The sequence below is a fragment of the Mauremys reevesii genome, linkage group 25, assembly GCF_016161935.1.
Source record: "Mauremys reevesii isolate NIE-2019 linkage group 25, ASM1616193v1, whole genome shotgun sequence".
Lineage (NCBI taxonomy): Eukaryota > Metazoa > Chordata > Testudines > Geoemydidae > Mauremys > Mauremys reevesii.
The window spans coordinates 18,401,018-18,420,787 of record NC_052647.1 but is presented as its reverse complement, the minus strand read 5'-3'; the positions used below and the strand labels follow the sequence as shown (position 1 = coordinate 18,420,787).

Below are 19,770 nucleotides of genomic sequence, written 5' to 3'. Positions count from 1 at the left end.
TGGATGCTATTTATTTCTGATCCAGCGTACCAGATTGAAAAAAGAGTGGCCTGAAGAGAGGCCCAAGGCTGGGGAATGTATTGCAATATTTAAAGTAATTTTGGGGGCATTTAATTTTGGGCAATTTTATGCCCTTCAAACTTCACTGTGTGTGCGTGAATTTCTGTATTCTAAAGAGCCAAATTTAAATCTGTCTGCATTTTTTTCTGTAGAAAGAAAGAAAGAAAGAAAATCCTTGGAATTTTAGCCAATTTCTTTTTTTTTTTAACAAAAATTGGACCATTTATGGATTCTTAACTAAGAGCTGGGGTTTTCAAAACAGCCTAAGGGGTTTAGGTGCCCAAATCCTATTCAGTGGGAGTTTAGCACCTTATTCGCTTGGGCTCGTTTGAAAAATCCCAGCAGAAATTTAGAAAAACTTCATGTTCAAATGGTTTTGTCTTTGGGTGGGTGAAATTCACCTTCATGCAGAGAACCAGCCCAAGGGCTATAGCAGGACTTAAGTCACGTGTAGGCATTATCCTGTCCTCTGCACAGGGGTGAATTTCACCCTAGATCCTGCTTTTGGTGGCAAAGTTCAATGGGGCAGGGTCAAGCCCTGGGCTATCCGCGGTGGGGTCATGCACCGTGATGTATCTTACTGGCATTTCATTCATCACGGCAGCATTTTGCAACCAGTTTGGCTGTCAGGAGACAATAAAACCTTTTTCTTTCTATGCCATTTATTTATTTTTTGCTCAAATTCTGGCAAGGATGGGCTTGGTTTTCGGAGCTTAGTTCCTGTCACTTCTTCTGCTGGAAGAGGTTGTTCTCAGAGAGTAGGCTTTCATACCACCAGGGTTCCCGCCGGAGGAGAAGGAGAGTCCCCCGCTGCCCATTCCGCTTCCCAGGCCGATTCCTCCTCCGAAGCCATACCCACCCGCGCTGCTGTATCCGCCTCCAGCGCTAGAATTGACCACAGCTATGGAGCAAAAACAAAACCATCGTAAATGCCTGGGTTTGCAGACCCACTCCGGTCAGGAAATCACAATGCAATTGCAGTTGTGCCCAGCTGGTGCAGAGAGGGTCTGATTCTCCATCGCCCTGCACCCTGTGTTGTGATTCACACCCGTTCAAAGCGACTGCCAAGTGTACAAAGGAGCCATTTTTGCGTGTGCTTTGCACTCATTTTGCACTGGTGTAAATCCCAACACAGGGTGCAGAACAATGGAGAATCAGGCCCAGAGAGTGCCATAGGAACAGGAGCACGACCTGGCCACAAGGCCCCGGTCCTGCATTAAGAGGCATTTCTGCCCATCCCTGTACTCATGCAGATTCCCATTCACAATGGGACCCCCACAAGGAAGCAGGAGTCTGCACTAGTGTATCTCATCGCAGGATCAGGGCCCAAGGGTGGCCAGCGCATGGCAAATGGTGCATTTGGGGGGCTAACTAGAGCTGTGTGGCAACTGGATTTTTCCTTTTCACAGGAAATTCCACGCGTCCAAAAAAAATTCCATTCCAGACTAGAATGAAAACAAACACATTTGAAATTTTAGTTGAAATCATTTTTTCAAAACAACTGTTTCGGATTGAGCGAAACGTTTCTTTTCTGTTTTGGCTTTTGAAAAAAATAATAAAATTGCATATTAGCCAATAAAAGAAATTAGACGAAAAGCCTGGAGCACCCATGGAATCGGCGCCTACGGGGCTGTGATTCCCAGCTCCTGGAGTCAGACTCCTGCTAGCTCTCATCGGAGCTGGCACGCTGCACACAGGAGTGGAGCCGCGGCAGCTCAGGTGGTGGGGTCAGGAAGGTTTCTATGTGGGGCAGCTCACCTGTGCCAGTGCTGCTGTTGTCCGTGCTCCCATGGCCAGGGCCACCCAGAGGATTCAGGGGGCCTGGGGCAAAGTGGGGGAGCTGTGGCCCTTGTACTCACCTGGCGGCGGTCCAGGTCTTCGGCGGCATTTCGGCGGCGGGGGGCCCTTCGGTTGCTCCGTGTCTTCAGCAGCACTGAAGGGCCCCCCACCACCAAAGACCCAGACCACCACCGGGCCACGGCTTGTGGGGCCCCTGGGGGTCCTGGGGCCTGGGGCAAATTGCACCACTCCCCCCCCCCCCCGGGCGGCCCTGCCCATGGCTGCGTTACTAATTCTGGAGCACTAACTCGGATGAGAGCTGGCCTGAGTATGGCTACTGAAGCTGGGAATCACCCTCCTAGCTCATAGCGGTGTCAGTGAGAATCAGGCGCTGTACGTTTGGAGGGTGTGTGAAAGGTCCGTAGCGGGGTGGGGATCCTACGGCTCGCAGGCTGCATCCAGCCCGTTGCTTCATTTCATACCACCCGTGGCAAGTCTCTGCACTGTGGTCCGGAAGCCCCGAGCCTCAGCGCTGGCCAGCCCGCGGGGCTGGAGCTGTGAGTGCCGGCTCGTCAGAAGTCCGGTCGGCTCCGCGCAGCGACCAGCATATCCCTGCGGCCCCTAGGAGCCAGGGCGATCAGGGAAGCTCCGCGCGCTGACCCCGCCCACTGCGCCAGCTGTGCAGCTCCCACTGGCTGGGAACCGCAGCCAATGGGAACTGCAGGAGCAGCACCTGTGGACATGGGCAGCACGCACAGCGCAGAGCCTCCGGGCCCCTCCGCCTAGGGGCCGGACATGGCGGCTGCTTCTGGGAGCAGCGCAGAGCCAGGGCAGGCAGGGAGCCTGCCTTAGCCCCGCTGCGCTGCTGCCTGGGAGCCACCTGAGGTAAGCGCCCCCTGGCCAGAGCCCACATCCCAACCCCCCTGCCCCAGGTTGGAACCCCCGCCCGTACCTTAACGCCCTCCCAGACCCCAGACCCCAACCCCCACCCGCACCCCAACCCCCTGCCCCAGGTTGGAACCCCCGCCCGTACCCTACCGCCCGCCCAGACCCCACAGCCCAACCCCCACCCCAAACCCCCTGCCCCAAGTCGGAAACCCCTCCCTGCACCCAAACTCCCTCCCAGACCCCACGTCCCCACCTGCACCCCTGCCCCAGGTCGGAAACCCCTCCCACACCCGAACTCCCTTCCAGACCCCACCCACACCCCAACCCCTTGCCCCAGCCCTGAGCCAGCTCCCACACCCAAACTCCCTCCCAGAGCCCACACCCCAACCCTCCTCTTGCACCCCAACCCCCTGCCCCAGCCCTGAGCCCGCTCCCGCTCTGCAAACCACTTGCCCCCAGCCTGAGCCCCCTCCTGCACCCCAAACCCTTCATCCCCAGTCCCACACCAGAGCCTGCACCCCCAGCCGGAGCCCTCACCACCTCCCGCACCCCAACCCCCTGCCCCAGCCTGGACCTAAGAGAAGCCCCAAGCCTCCCCACCTCCAGGCAGGGCTGTGCGTGGCCTGCGACTGATTTTTTTCTGTGTGTCAGTGGCCCCTGACAGAAAAAAGGTTCCCCACCCCTGGTCTATAGGATACTATTGGGGTCATCCTCATTCATTTTCTCTACGGACACAATACGATAAAATAAATGGCCTGTGAACTTTGAATCGCATTTTCTCAAACCTCTCTAGGGAAGGAATTAATTGTAAAGCCAACTCACAGACGCTGACGTTCCCAGCATGGTCCCCAGACAACCTGTAGATGGAGGAAAACAAAGGCAAGAAAGAAGAATATTGGTTAGACTTCTCATCAGAGATGGTACCCAGAGGCTTTTAGCTTTGAAGACCAGCACAATGGGAATGTATCATGATTGCTATTATAAATAATGAATACGAGACAGCTGTATCATCAGGTACTTTGTCCATTGCTCACAACAAACATGCTCCAGCCCTTCGGGACATGTGTTGTTAATGGCACATGAGTGGCACATTCTACTCCGACCGGAGCTGATGGGAGTAGAGCTGGTTGCAAATTTTCCATCAATGTGTGTTATTTTTAATAGAAAACCGTTTTCTTGGGGTTTTATTTTTTGACAAAATGGATGTTTCCTTGGAAAATGTCACTTTGGTCAAAACAATTTTTCAATTTTGGTTAAAAAAATGAAAAATTTCCCCATGACCAATAATCTGTTTACAATGAATTTTTTTTTTTTGCCAGCAAGAGAAAACAGAACATTCTTTGAGCAGGGGGTTGGACAAGATACCTCCTGAGGTCCCTTCCAACCCTGATATTCTATGATTCTATATTTCATTTTAAAAAATGAAATGTTTTGAAGAAAAATGCTGTCAAAATGCTGGCTGGGATGATTTAGTTGGATTTGGTCCTGCTTTGAGCAGGGGGTTTGAGGTCCCTTCCAACCCTGAGATTCTATGATTCTATGAAAACTAAAAACAAAAAATCATTTTCATTGAATTTTTTCACAGGGAAAAAAAATCAGCTCTAAATGGGATTTTTGCTATGGACATCAATGGAAACGCAGCAGGGCACTGAAATCTGTTCTGGGCTCACGGGGAACTGATGTGGTGCATTCGCTTTTCCCTGCCTCTGGGGTTAACTTTTCTCCCACCTCCATGAATATTCCTATTCGTCAGATGTACCTTTGCAGTAATGCCCCAGTCCAGAGAGGAGCTGAGAACTTGCCTCTCCCATTGATGATGACGGTCATTGAACCCCCATCTCTCAGGATCAGGCCTGTAAGTCTTTTACCTTTATGGAGTAGTTTTAAAGCCTGAATCCTGCTCCATTTAAGATAGGGGTAAAACTCTCGCTGACTAAAATTGAGCCCTAGATACAGCAAATAATGTCTCATGGGAAACTGAACAACATTGGACCTGATTCCTCACTGCCTGGCTCTTGTCACCATTCACCCCCATGTGCAAAGCAGGTGTGAAATGCCACCATTCTGATGTGGGAGCATCGCACATCTTCTTTCCACAGGTGTAAATAAGAGTTCAAAGTGGAGGACAATGGAGAAATGGGTCCTTCTTTCTAGAAACAATTTTGCATGGTGTACATACCATGGGTCAGACCCTCTGGTGAACTATTCCAATGATTTTGGGCCTGCATATTGCACCCACCTGCTCTCTTCTCCCTCCAGTAGCTTCCTGTAGGTGGCGATCTCGATATCCAGGGCCAGCTTGACGTTCATCAGCTCCTGGTACTCCCGCAGCTGGCGGGCCATGTCCTGCTTGGCTTTATTCAAGGCAGCCTCCAGCTCCTCCTGTTTTGCCATGGCGTCTTTGATGGCCCTCTCGCCACGTTCCTCAGCCTCAGCAATGGCTGCCTCCAGCTTGGCGCGCTACAAGTGCACAACACGGTGTGTGTTTCAGCCCCTTGGTGTGGTATTTCTGTTCTACTATCTATCTACGCCATCTACGGTATCCATCCATCCCTCTGTGCCATCTATGGTATCCGTCCTTGCATGACATATATGGTATCCATCCATCCATGACATCTACAGTATTCATCCATCCCTCTATGCCATCTATGGTATCCACCCTTGCATGACATATATGGTATCCATCCATCCATGACATCTATGGTATTCATCCATCCCTCTATGCCATCTACGGTATTCATCCATCCATGACATCTATGGTATCCATCCATCCATGGTATCAATCCATCCCTCTATGCCATCTACGGTATTCATCCATGCATGACATACATGGTATCCATCCATCCATCCATCCATGACATCTATGGTATCCATCCATCCCTCTATGCCATCTATGGTATCCACCCTTGCATGACATACATGGTATCCATCCATCCATCTATGCCATCTATGGTATTCAGCCATCCATCTTTGTACTGGATGGACAGACACACAAATAGATAGACCTATCCATCTATCTATCTGTCCATGACATCTTTGTATCAGAGACATATACGCAGAGAGAGATGGACTAGCTATCTATTTATCTATGTATCTAATCTAGGCATTCCAAACGCACCATGAGTTAGTTGACTTCTTCTTGGAAGTCACTCCAGCTGGACCTGCCATTCTAGATCGGACCTTGGGTCCATTTATGGTAGTTGGGCAATGAGCAATACCTGACCTTCCAGAGGACAACAAAAAACTCCCAGTGCAACCTGCCTATCTACGGATGGATTGTATTTCTAGTGCCCCCTTTATTATAAGATCAACATTACATACATGTGTAGAATAATACAAATGTTAGGTTGGAAAGACTTGCTCTTAAACTCCCATTCATTATTCAAAAGCAGCTTTACTGGATCACACTATTTGCTTGTGAATGCGTGTTCCAGCCACCCTGCCCTGAAACCAAATAAACACCCGCTGAGTGATTCACAATAGCTTCTCTCCCCGCTTTGTGTGCACTCTGGTTATTCGCTGCAAATATCCACGCCTTGCAGGCAATGAACAATCAGCTTTGCAGGCGTTTTCAGCATCCCTTTGATGAACTGATTAAAGCGGCAGGATGAAGTGAAGAAAAACCCCAGCCCGGCTGAATGAGCGGATCCTGTGCACACCTGGCTCTTCCCTGATACAGAAAGGGAGTGGAGAAGTTAGGTGGATCATAGAAGTCAGAGATAGCAAAGAATTGGAGTGCCATGTCCCTCTCCATAACCCATGCAGGATTTCTCCCTATTGCACTGAAATTAAACACCCTGGCTGGCCCGTGACAGCTCACTTGGGCTCGTGGGTCTCAGGCTGTGGGGCTGTAATACTGCATTGTAGGCCTTGGGGTAGAGTGACCATATGTCCCGTTTTGGCTGGCAAAGGTGAGCATTTATCAAAAAAGTGGGGTGTGGAAGACCATGTGGGGGGCGAGCAGGGATGCCAGCCCCGTGCAGAGAGGAAGGCAGGGCTCAGGCCGGGGGCAGACAGGGCTTAAGCAAACAGCTGTGCCAGCCCCAGCCTCGCGTGGGGGGCAGCCAGACCTCGGGAGAACAGCAATGCCAGCCCTGCGTGGTGGGGCTCGGACAAGAGGCTCAGGACAGCCCTGTGCAAGGGCAGGGGTGGCTTGGGCCAGCAGCTTGGGCCAACCCCATGCATTGGGAGAGGGGGAAAGGTCTCAGGCTAGCCCCACATGGTGTCCCATTTGGATTGGAGCCTGGGCTCTGGGATCCTCTCCCATCACGGGATCCACCTCGAATGGTCCCTTAGAGCATGTACTAACTACCTATGACAGGTTTCAGAGTAGCTACCTATGCTAAACAACGTGATCCACCTTGAATTTAGCTGCGACGCTTGAAGTCCTTTTCCCAGACCCGAAGAAGAGCTCCGTGTTGTTTCTCTCACTAACAGAAGTTGGTCCAGTGTCTCTCTATTAAGTGTCTCCCAGCATCCCCCATGGTCTGTCTATTAACCTGGGTGTCAACCGCAGGTGCTGCAGTGCTTCATGGGAGTTGTAGTCCCATATTCCTCGTGGCCTCATTCTTTTTTATGGGCTCGGCTCTCCAGTCAGACTCCGTCCTCCATGATGCACTGCAGTGCCTTGCTGTGGCTGAGCCATCATGACACAGAGCCAGGAATAGAAACCACATCTCCGGACTCCTACAATGGTGCTCTATGCACTCGACCATGACTGCAATGGAAGGACTCCCAGAGTGAAGCACTGGCCAGTGGAAGTCCTGGTGGCAGTACTGGGACCACTATAACGAGAGACACCAATTTCTGGAGATGGCTGTTGCCTTCCCTAGCAAGAGCTTCATCTTCTGACATTATAACTGCAGCTATCCCCAAGTGCTTTTAATAGGCACTGACTTTAAGGCCTCGTACCGTATTTATGAATCTTACTTCTATTAAACTCATGACTCAACCCTCTCTGGAAGAAGCAGCAGGAAAACCAGGCCCAACTCCTCACCTGGCTTTTCGCGTTGTCAATTTCAGCCTGCAGTCTATGGATCATGCGGTTAATCTCCGTGATCTCGGTCTTGGTGTTGCGCAGTTCATCCCCGTGTTTCCCCGCGGTGGCCTGCAGCGTCTCGAACTGCAACACACAACAATAGCTCCATCAAGTTCAGTCATCACGATAGCTCTCAATGGCCCCTCACAGACTAGCCTCTCCAGACACATATTAAATAGCAGAAACTCCTAGTTCCCCTATTTCCATCATCGCTCACCTTGGTTTGGTACCAGGACTCAGCTTCCATTCGGCTCTTCTTGGCCATTTCCTCGTACTGCGCTTTGACCTCAGCGATGATGCTGTCCATGTCCAGGTTTCGGTTGTTGTCCATGGTGAGGACCACAGAGGTGTCAGAGACCTGTGCCTGCAGCTCACGAAGTTCCTGCAAATTACATTAAAAAAATTATCATCTCAATTGGCTAATTTTCTAGCTCAGCTGAGCTTAGGGGTTGCCAACTTTATATTTGCAGAAAACCGAACACCCTTGCCCCGCCCCCTACCCTGCCCCTTTCCTCAGGCCACACCCCCTGCTCATGCCATCTCCCTCCCTCCATTGCGCGCTCTTCTCCCCCTACACTCATTCATTTTCATCAGGCTAGGGTAGGGGGTTAGGGTGCATGAAGGAGTGGTGGTGAGGGCTACGGGTATAGGCTCTGGGGTGGGGCGGGAGATGAGGGGTTTGGGGTGCAGGAGAGGGCTCTGAGATGAGGCAGGGGGTTGGGGTATGGGATGGGATATGGGATCTAGGCTGGGGGTCCAGGCTCTGGGGTGGGGCCATAGATGAGGGGTTCAGGGTGCAGGAGAGAGATCTGGGCTGGGACAGGGGGTTGGGGTGTGTGTTCAGGGGTGAGGGATCCAGCTGTGGGTGCAGGCTCGGGGGTGGGGTGGGGTTTGAGGTGCAAGAGGGGGCTCTGGGCTGGGGTAGGGGGCTGGGGTGCAGGAGGTGGTGCGGGCTCTGAGTGGAGCTTACCTCAGGCGGCTCCTGGGAAGCTGCCGGCATCTCCCTCCGGCTCCTAAGCGGAGGCACACCCATATGGCTCTCCGCACTGCCTGCACCTGCAGGCACCGCCCCCCTCAGCTCTCATTGTCCATGATTCCTGTCCAATGGAAGCAGCGGAGCTCGTGCTGGGGGCAGGGGCAGCGCACAGAGCATCCATGGCCATCCCTCTGCCTAGGAGCCAGAGGGAGATACCGGAGCCTGCCTGTGGCACTGACCGGACTTTTAATGGCATGGTCAGCAGTGCTGACCGGAGCCACCAGGGTCCCTGGGTTCCAAAACCAGACACCTGACAACCCTAGCTGAGCTGCCTGATCGCTCCCTCCTGTTCTAAGGTATTACTTTTAGAAACCAATTAAGATCAGAAAAGAGATGAAAGGAAGGGAGATAAGAGGAAACTTGTCAAATAAATCATTAACCAGGAAGAAATCCAACTAAGTGTCACAACACAGTAGCTGCCAAAACAGATGCTGCAAAGTGGGGGGAAAAAAAAAAAAGCAGAGATGGAGCTGACACCTGTATCCAAACTCTCCCAAAGTTTAAGGGGGTCTCTGTAGAGAAAGGATCCCAGCTGTGATGTGAAGGGCCAGATCCCAATGTTTTCAAAGTTTGGATCAGGCCCAACTTTACCACAAAGTTAGGGCTAGAGTCTACCATAGAATATCAGGGTTGGAAGGGACTTCTGGAGATCATCTAGTCCAAGCCCCTGTTCAAAGGAGGGCCAGTTGCTGCACAGATCCCCCCCAGATTCCTAAATGGCCCCCTCAAGGATTGAGCTCACAACCCTGGGTTTAGCAGGCCAATGCTCAAACCACTGAGCTATCCCTCCTCCCAAATTAGCCCCCCCTGTAAAGTGACTATCTCTACTGGCTGCCATCTGAGCGAGCCAAGTTTAAAGTAAGAGGGCAGGGAGGGATACATTAAAGAGGGCTCCCCATACACTCCCTAGCAAAGGCAGGCACAGCTCCTGCAATGGGGTGATCACCTCACACAGGATTGAAAGGGGTTAAGGTGGCCAGGCAGGCCAATTAACTCCAGAGGCTGCATCTGGAGGAAGAGCCAGGAGCAGGTGACTAAATGGAAGCAGGTTCAGCTGTGCGGGGGGGTGGTGCAGACTGTGACAATTTGGTGGAGAACGGAGGCACACGGTTGCTCCTGATACAAGGGGAGGTTGAGAGACTGTGGTGGACGGTGAAAGACTGTACAAGGCAGTTACCCTGATACAAGGTGAGCAGGACAGACTATTGTAGAGACACCTGAGGCAATGGAGCTGCAGTGCACAGAAGCTTTGTTTGCGGAGGGCATTTAGATCCTCCCAGGCTGGACTCCAGAATCCCCCAGAATCCCCGCCCCTGCAAAAGTGGTGGGTATGGGAGTATATGACAAACAGCAGGGATGGATCCAGGCCCTGCCGCAGCAGGTGCTGGAGAAGCAGCAGAGACAGTGGGAGACACGTTGGTATGTGCAGAATTATTTGGCGCAGTTATAAGCTCCTGCAGGAAGAAATTAGTAGAGGCCGCAGGGAGCGAGAGAGGAAGGAAGGTATCGGGCCAGGAGGCCAGAGGCCTGGGCATGGGAGTGTTACGCCTGTGAGCGAGGAGGACGCCAGAAAAGGGAGTGCCCCTAGTAGGGTGGGGGAGAGAAGAGAGCACCAAAGAATGTGTCCTGTGGGGAGAACAGGAAAAGGAGGGGCATGTTTTGCCTGTGGTCAGCGGGGGCACCTCTGGCGGAGATGCCCATCTATGAGCTGTGAGGTGAAGGCTAGCTCAGGGGAAGGGGCTGGGTGATAGAAGGCCAAAAGGAAGCCTCGCTGACAAGGCAAAGAAAAGGGTTTGCTTCGGGTGCCCCGAGGCTGGCCATGTAAAAAGGCATTGCCCACTTAAGAGAGGGCGTGGTAGCAAAGGGGAAGGTACGGGTCCCAGCGAGGCAGGGAAAAAGGGGTTACAAGATAGAACAAGTGGGACAGAGAGGGGCCAGGTGAACACAGGAGCAACCACAGAAGGGCAGCAGACTACGGTGGGGCCTCAGACCCTGACGGAAAGGGTATTGGAGGCTTTCCAAGGGGAACTGGAGGGAAGGCCAAGGTGGAGTCTTTGGGCATCATGACCAGTACTCAGTTAACTCTTTTGCCACAAGAAAATCAATATTAATTTTTTTTAGCTTGCACCACTTGCATCTTCTGCACTAAACTGCCCATATGCATAGGACCTAATTCTCCTCCTTACAACAGTGTAACTCTATTATCTTCCAGGAAGCTATTCCTGATTCTCACTTAGAATCATAGAACTGGAAGGGACCTCGAGAGCTCATCTAGTCCATTCCCCTGCACTCAAGGCAGGACTAAGTATTATCTAGACCAGGGGTTGGCAACCTTTCAGAAGTGGGGTGCCGAGTCTTCATTTATTCACTCCGATTTAAGGTTTCGTGTGCATTTTAACCTTTTCAGGTCTCTTTCTACAAGTCTATAATATATAATTAAACTATTGTTGAATGTAAAGTAAATAAGGTTCATAAAATGTTTAAGAAGCTTCATTTTAAAATTAAATTAAAATGCAGAGCCCCCTGGACTGGTGGCCGGGACTGGGCAGTGTGAGTGCCACTGAAAATCAGCTCGCATGCCGCCTTCGGCACCCGTGCCATAGGTTGCCTACCCCTGATCTAGACCATCCCTGACAGGTGTCTGTCCAACCTGCCCTTAAAAATCCCCAATGATGGAGATCCCACAACCTCCCTAGGCAATTTACTCCAGTGTTTAACCACCTTGATAGGAAATTTTTCCTAATGTCCAACCTAAATCGCCCTTGCTACAGTTTAAGCCCATTGCTTTTTGTCCTATCCTCAGAGGTTAAGAAGAACAATTTTTCTCACTCCTCCTTGTAACAACCTTTTATGTACTTGTTTAAGTGAGAGAAAAATCAGGATCTATCCATCCATAATATTTATATACCATAGCACTAATCACCAAGCATCTTCTTGGAAAGAGCAGTCACTGATGGAATTACACAGCATCAGTCTGTCTATTTATGATTAGGGTGACCAGATGTCCCAATTTTATAGGGACAGTCACAGTTTTGGGGTCTTTTTCCTATATAGGCTCCTATTTACCCCCCCACACTCCCTGTCCCGATTGTTCATACTTGCTGTCTGGTCATCCTAATTTATGATAGAGGGAAAAGTCACTTACTGCTTCGTGGAGAGCCCTCAGGAAGTTGATCTCATCAGTCAAGGCATCTACCTTGGCCTCCAGTTCCACCTTGTTCATGTAGGAAGCATCGACATCCTGAAGAATAATCAGAGATACAGTGAGACCAAGTTTGGCGTCAGTGGGAGTCAGGGGTGCTCATTGTCTCTGAAAATCAGGATGTTTATTCAGGTTCCCAGATAAGAATTCGGGTGTTGCCTACATCCAGGGCTAGTCTACACTAGAAACTGCTTAGCCCCGGTGAAAATCACCTTCTGCAATTTCATTCAAGGATCGTGCCACTCACCTTTTTCAGAATGACAAACTCATTCTCTGCTGCCGTGCGCTTGTTGATTTCATCTTCGTACCTGTTGGGAGGAAAGGAAGTGACGTTGGTTACAGCTAAAGCTGGTCAGGAATTTTTAGACAAAACGTCTTCTCGTCGTAAAACGCCCATTTGCGGAAACTGAAAGTGTTGGTTTGGATAAATCTCCCAACTTGAGAACTGGTTTTTCTTTTTTAATTTTGAAATTGTAGAAACAGGCCCGTTTAACGTTTTAGAAACAAAGCCTCAGTGTTCGGTTCCAAATGACGTTTTTGTTTTGAAATTTTGCTTCATTTTATGTACCTTAAAAATAGCTTTAAAAATGTAAAACATTGAAATTGAAGCACAACATTTCAGTTGGGCCCAATCTGATTTTTTTTCCAGATGATCATTTTACACACGTGTCGGGGATTCTGACTTTTTGTTCTGGTGTGGGATGGGGGAAAAAGTCAAATCTCAAACTCTCATGGAAAGGGAAAACAATTTGCCTGAAATGCAGGTCTGCATGTGAGTCACCTGCACAAGTGAATCCACAGCAGAGTGGAAAATGCAATCTGGGATACCTGAAACCCAGCACAACAGCCCCTGAAATCCCCAGCAGAGCAACTCCGTGGCTTTTATTCTAGCTGAGCTGAGCCAAGGAGTGGTCTGTGAGATACTATTGTTGGGATCATAATAGCAGCTCTGTTTGCTGACACTGCTGCTACGTAACCTGTTGCTGTCCAAAGTGCTTTGAGGAACCTTGAGTTTAACAGGCACCCTGGAAGCTGCAGTTCTGGTTTCTGTTGCCTGCAGCAGAATGCTGCATTGCAACTACAGCTCGTAAAACTCAATGTGACTCCATTGAAATCACTGGAGCTGCACCAATTGATATGAGCCGTGAATCCGGCATTCTTGAGTGTATTGCATAACTTGACATTTATACTGGCATGCTGTGCACATGGAACCTGTAGTATGGCGAGAAGGGGGATGAAATAAGTGAACAGATGTCAAAGGAGTTACCTGCCTCACCCCAAATAAGGGTATGTCTTCGGGTCACATAGGTTTGAGCCCAAGCCCCTTCCGTCCACATACAAATCATTCTGGCTTGGGTCAGCAAGCATCTCAGTCCCAGAACCCTGCTTGGCCAGTGGGTCAGAGCCTCAGCGGATGGGTCCAAGCCCTGTCATTTTGCAGTGTGGACGCAGCTCAAGCCACAGACCCGAGTCAGAAGGACTGCGTCGGACGCTATGAATGCCTTAGCATAGCTGGGAGACCCGGGTCCAGCAATTGTAAGCCCAGGTTTACAATGCAGTGTGGCTGGTCAAGCGCAGGCATGGAAACACCACGTCCACAAGCCCGGGTCCCACTGTTCTCAGTGGTACCAGATGACAGAACAAGGAGCAATGGTCTCCAGTTGCAGTGGGGGAGGTCTAGGCTGGATATTAGGAAAAAGTTTTTCACTAGGAGGGTGGTAAAGCGCTGGAATGGGTTCCCTAGGGAGGTGGTGGAATCTCCATCCTTAGAGGTTTTTAAGGCCCGGCTTGACAAAGCCCTGGCTGAGATGATTTAGTTGGGAATTGGTCCTGCTTTGAGCAGGGGGTTGGACTAGATACCTCCTGAGGTCCTTTCCAACCCTGATATTCGATGATTGATTCTATGACCTGGGTTTACAATGCAGTGTAGGCATGCTCATTATCGGTATCAATCCAGGTACCGAATCCAGTACGACTGGAGCCTGATTGGACGTATAGTGGTGTAATTCCAGAGCAACTCCACTGATGTTACTGGTGTAAACCTGGTGTGAGTGAGAGAAGAATCACAACCACCTTGATTAGTGTCATGCTTCAAAATTCTTAGGGCCTGATTCTTATTTATACTTTGTTAATTACAGACACACTCAGTTTAAGGCTCCTTCGTGCTGCCAGAGAACTGAAAGCCCTGTGCTTGATTCTCCACTGCCTCTGCACCTGGGCAGGCAGGAGCGCCGGCAGCCTTTTTGGCGCCCTAGGCAGCGGAAGGTCCCGCCCCCAAAATGGCTCCCCCGACAGAGGCGGTGGAAGGTCCCGCCCCCCAAATACCACCGACGACTGCAGCGGCCGAGCATCCAGCCGCCGCGGTCGCCGCCCCCCAAATGTCAGCACCCTAGGCGACCGTGTACGTCGCCTAATGGGCTGCGCCGGCCCTGTGGGCAGGGATTTGAAGCTACATTTATGCCAGCTGAGGATCTGGGCTGAGGAAAGGGAAGCTCTTTAAACCCTCTTTGCACAGGTGGAAAGCTCTGCTCCACAGGTGACAAGTATCAGCGGGGTAGCCGCGTTCGTCTGGATCTGTAAAAAGCGACAGAGTCCCGTGGCACCTTATAGACTAACAGACGTATTGGAGCATGAGCATGCGTCTGACGAAGTGGATATTCACCCACAAAAGCTCATGCTCCAATACGTCTGTTAGTCTATAAGGTGCCACAGGGGTCTTTGTCGCTCCATAGGTGAGACATTAATAAATCCAGCCATGGGGGACATCCCATAGCCAGGAGATAATGCATCCCCCTACAGTCTTTGTTTTGTTTCATCTACAGGCTTCTCAGCTGCACCTGTGCAGGGATTACCAGTTATTGACTTTTCTCCTGACACTCCCTGGGGTTTAGCTGCACTATTTACAGTTCCTGTTGGCTTCAGTTTGCCAACTTTTCTTTTCTTTTTTTTTTTTAACATCCCCTCCTCAGATGGGCGCGGCCTGTGGTGAAAGGAGCGAGGAGCGGTTTGAGTTGGACTTTCCCAAGGGATTTGGTTAAGATCGAGAATCCCCTTGTTAGATCGCAAGTCATTTTCTCCCTATTGTTTCCCTGGGACTATGTCAACGACAGGTATGTAACGTTATGAATCAGAGGGACCTACACTAGAGGTCGTGTTGCGTCCTGGATAGTGCCCTGAACTGGGATTTGGGGTATGTCTACGCTACCCACATTACAGCGCGGCCGCAGCAGCGCTGTGATGTGAGCAGTGTAGTCACGTTTTATCGCCGGGGGAGAGCTCTCCCAGCGATTTTTAAAAAAAAACCACCCAGAACGAGTGGTAGTAGCTTTATCTATACTGTTTATACTGGCACTTTTCAGCACTAAAACTTTTGTTGCTCGGGGGTGGGGGTTTCACACCCCTGAACAACACAAGTTTTAGCGCTGAAAGTGGCAGTGTAGACACAGCTTTGGGAGACCTGTCTCCGCCACTGGCCTGCTGGGTGACCTTAAGCAAGTCATTTCACTACCCCGTGCCTCAGTTTCCCCATCTGTAAAAGGGGAGTAATGATACTGACCTCCTTTGTAAAGTATATTCAGATCTACTGATGAAAAGTGCTTTATAAGAGCTAGGTATTATTATCTCTAATGGCTGTGATATATGTAATTTAGCCTTTTATAGGATGATGTTTTGACATTACCAAAACAGAACATTGTGATGTTTCCAGGAAGAACTAGTGCCACTCCACACACAAAAGTTTAAAAATTCCACTTGTTTGTTACAATTCGGAACAAAAACACATTCTGAAATGTCGGCATTTCCCCCCGGGAGTGGCAATTCTGTTTCCTGACCGGCTTTAGTACAAAGTCTCTGTGTGCAAACAAAGCTTTCTCCCTGGCTACAATCAATCTGTCTTTCCTTCTGGAGAGAGTTTCCAGTCCCTCTTCCAATACTGCAACTGTAACTCGGCCAAAGGTCAGCCACTGGCTACAGGGCTGGAAATCTCTTCTGAATGAGCCATCAAAATTGCCTTGGCACATGCAAATCATGTCCCTTAGAAGATTAGATAGATTCCACAAAACTCTGTGGTTGGAAGCACGTGTGTACAAATGTGACACCGACAGACCCTGGTCGTTGGTGGGTGGGATCGAACCTGGGACCTCAGTGCATGAGCCAAAAGCCATGTGGTCCTTAGCTAAGGCTGTAGCATGTGTGTGTACACACATGCTCTCTGCCACTACATGGGAATACACAAGCAACAGAAAGCAATTACTGTGCCGGCATGTAAGCTATTTTCTGCAATGGGTCATAGTCCCCTCCCTCAGAAAGGATCCCCCCATTGAAGATCCTGAGCCACCTTTGCAAGGATGCCAGACAGCTCTCCCGGGCTCCGCATACCGTTAGCCAACTAGCTGATACATTACTTGTTCCTGAAATCCTCCACAAGATCCTGCATGTTCTTCAGCTCGCCCTCCAGGCGGCCTCTGTCATTCAGCCACCCGTCTAGCTGCTTCCGCAGGTTGTTGATGTAGGCCTCGAACATGGGAGCGATGTTGCTGCGGGTGGTCTTCTGGTCCTGCAGGAGGCTCCATTTGGTCTCCAGCACTTTGTTTTGCTGCTCCAGGAAGCGGACCTGCAAGCCGGGGGGGGGGGGGAACCAGACCTCGTTAGCGAGCCAGCTGTAACGGCACAAAGCTGGGACAACAGCCTATGGCTTCAAGGACTTACAGGGTGTGCGGGAGGGGGAAAGGGATTGGAACTATGCAGGGAGAGGTTTTGAGATTCTGAAACGAGATAACTCCCCAGTTTTCCTACGACTGGTTCACTATGCAAAGGCAGCTTTTTATTGTTAGAGAGGGTCAGATTTTGCTTCCCCTGGAAATCTGTCTAATGACTTCGAGGGCAACTGGATCGTAGAGCTTAACGCCCGTCACCCTTCGAGGGGATTTAAAACACGGATTCCGATCCAAATTTTGCAAAGGGGTCAGTTGCCCAAACAGCAGAGCTAAATGGGTGTCAATTAACTTCAGCAGAGCCACAGCGATTTACCGCAAGCCTTGAGAACAGGTCAGCTCCAAGCCCCCGATCCAAGCACCGCCTTGAGTTTGGTGGTGTTGGATTAGCACCCAGATCTGACCTTCTGGGGCTTCTGAAATCCCTGGGATTTTTGCAGCATAGACCTAGGTTCCCTGAATGGCACCAGCTTAATAAACAAGGAGCAAGCACCGAGGCCTTAACTGAAGCAAAAATTGTTGTGGAAGTCAACATGAGTAAGAATTCAATAAGGGCTATGGGATAATTTTACTGTCCATATTTAGAACTATGGGGCCTTATCCAAATCCCACTGAAGTCCAGGGAATGTCCCCTGCTGGTTTCACTGGGGTTTGGATCATCTCACAAGTTGCCACCTCACCTGTTCCTGTATCTCACCTTGTCGATGAAGGAGGCAAACTTGTTGTTGAGGGTCTTGATCTGCTCCTTCTCCTCTTTACGGACCGTCTGGAGGGTGGGGTCGATCTGCACGTTGAGGGGCACCAGGAGGCTCGGGTTGATGGTCACCTCTTGGATGCCGGCAGGTGCGAACCCACCACCGGCTCCTGCGCCGTACCCAGAGCCGAGCCCATATCCAGAGTGGACGCTGTAGGAGCTGCCGCCACCACCCAGCGAAATCCTCTTGTTGGCAGAGCCTAGGTTATAGAGACTGGAGCTGCCAAAGCCACCTGCCCTTCCCAAGCCGGCACCCCCGCCCAAGCCACGGCTCGAGGAGACAGTGCTGACTCGAACCTGTCTAAGGCTCCCTGGGGAGACAGCAGAGCCAGAGCTGAAACGTACAGATCTCGACATGGTTACTGGGCTGGGTTCTGTCCTTCCCCTCCCAAGAAAGCTCAGGCAGGCTACAGTGGAGATCAGGAGAGAGCAAATGCGTCCCTCTGAGCCTTCCTCTCCTTTTTATCCGTTAGGAGAGCAGGGCTTGGTTAGAGGGCAGAGAAAGGATCATTTTACGACGGGCTGGGTGTGTCTGGCAGCTGGCCGGGCTCATTCAACCTGCTGAAGGCGGAGCGTTGGGGGAATGCTCCCACCTCTCACAGATGTTAGCAGAGAGTTCTTTTACTCCTGAACCTTCCTTTGTTTCCTTGCCGCCCAGAGAGAACTTTTATAGCCTCAAGACATTGGGATTCATTTCTATATTTCCTCTAGGTTCACACAAGCAGAAATAAAAGGCAGCCATCCCTTAGCAGTAATTTCAAACACAGGGGGGGCCTGATTTTCGTTTACACTAAGCCCCTTTTCACTGCTCTGGCTCTGCACAGGAGCCTTAAAAAGGAACAAAGGCATGTGACGTTGCCAGGGCAGCTCCCCGTTACACAGCCAGACTGGGGGGAAAAGGGGGCCTTTGGCGAATCAGGCCCAGACAAACTGACATAAATCAAGAAATCTACAGCAACTGCCTTACCCACCCGCCCCCCAAACAAAACCTCAGAGTCATGAACACCTTGATAATGGAGGTTGTTCAGAACTCTGAAATGTTCAGAACTCTGAGTAAAACTTTTGGGTTGTTCTTTCAAAAGTTTACAACTGAACATTGGCTGAATGCAGCGTTGAGCCTTTACTCTGCAGGAGAAAAACGCCGCGTTCCCTTGATTTTTACTAGCATACATTGAACACGGCACTGCCCTGTATTTGCGCTAGTTTTTGTTTGTTTTTCTCTGCTGCTGCTTGATTGCGTACGTCTGGGTCCCAATGAGGTGTGCGGTTGACTGGTCCGTTCATAACTCTGGGGTTCTGCTGTATATGGCGGATCCCAATTCAGCTTCACAGCGCAAGAGGAATAAGGAAAGGCACTCAGACAGAGCTCCTGTGAGAGCAGCTGCAGCCTATGTTACAGAGGAGACACGCAGCGTTGTGGCCTGGCATCTTTCCGTTTCTTCTGCCTTGTTTCCCTTCTTGATCTAAAATAAGAGCCAGTTGAGACTAAAGGTGCATGTTTTGCACTCTGGGCAAGGAAATGTGCCGCTGTATCGCTCCGCGGTCAAAATGAGCGGGGTCAGCTCCTGGGGTAATCCATCTGACTCCCACACAGAAGGAGGCACAAAGGACAAATATTTTTGAAAGCCTCTCCCACTTCTGAATGTCTGCAACGAGAAGGGGTATGTCCCTGCTAGACTCTTTAAGCCCTACCCTGATATTTGAAAATCATGCGTGGATATTTAACCCCGTGTGCTCTTCTGCAGGGGGCAGAGAATGATGGTACAATGTTCTGGCTAAATCACTTTCAAAAGATTTGCCCACCCCTACGTGGGCAAAGTGGGAGGCAGCTGGAGTGGATCGCAGCCGTTCCAAGCAGGATCCTCTTTGTTAACCATGTAGGAGAATTAGCCATGAGCTTTACTGACTGACTGACAGACGTGCTGCTTCCTTTCCTTGCACCAGTGCTTAGGTTGGATTCAGTTAACGCGCGCTAGCAAAGCCCAGCCCCAGCATAACCTTTTTGCCTAGCGTAGAACCGAATTAACACCTGGCCCTTGGTTTTTAGCTGATTGAGCTTGAGCGTTGGCTCCGTTGTATTGTCATTTACACCAGTGCAAAATGAGGACAAAATGCAGCCAAGCATATCTGGGTGTGTTTCACGTTCAGTTTACACAGAGAGAAAAGGACAACGTAAGGTGCAAGGCAGGAGGGAATCAGATCCATTGAAAGGTAACCTTGATCTCAGTTAAATTGGTATAAATCCAGACTTATTTAAAGAAGCCAATGGCCTGCCCTGATTCAGATGTCACTTATACCAGT

At 50.4% G+C, this 19,770-nt stretch overlaps 1 protein-coding gene across 1 annotated transcript; it reads right to left on the bottom strand.

Annotated features, from left to right (window-relative positions):
- Positions 1-585: 585 nt before the first annotated feature.
- On the bottom strand, positions 586-17,935 carry LOC120390902 (keratin, type II cytoskeletal cochleal-like). Its single transcript, XM_039513898.1, has 9 exons — positions 17,413-17,935; positions 16,407-16,615; positions 12,251-12,311; positions 11,947-12,042; positions 7,983-8,147; positions 7,724-7,849; positions 4,967-5,187; positions 3,550-3,584; positions 586-961 (listed from the first exon to the last, which is right to left on the bottom strand). Exons 1-9 carry the CDS (start codon positions 17,824-17,826, stop codon positions 774-776), a joined length of 1,515 nt encoding a protein of 504 aa, XP_039369832.1. The 5' UTR covers positions 17,827-17,935; the 3' UTR covers positions 586-773.
- Between the last annotated feature and the right edge of the window lie 1,835 nt (positions 17,936-19,770).

Bases quoted from the DNA above. Each gene is read 5' to 3' on its own strand.
- LOC120390902 (XM_039513898.1), bottom strand. From the start codon at position 17,826: ATGTCGAGATCTGTACGTTTCAGCTCTGGCTCTGCTGTCTCCCCAGGG. The intron at 7,850-7,982 runs GTGAGCGATGAT...TGTGTGTTGCAG, and splicing joins AGTCCTGGTACCAAACCAAG to TTCGAGACGCTGCAGGCCAC. The intron at 5,188-7,723 runs GTGAGGAGTTGG...GTGCACTTGTAG, and splicing joins TTGACAACGCGAAAAGCCAG to CGCGCCAAGCTGGAGGCAGC.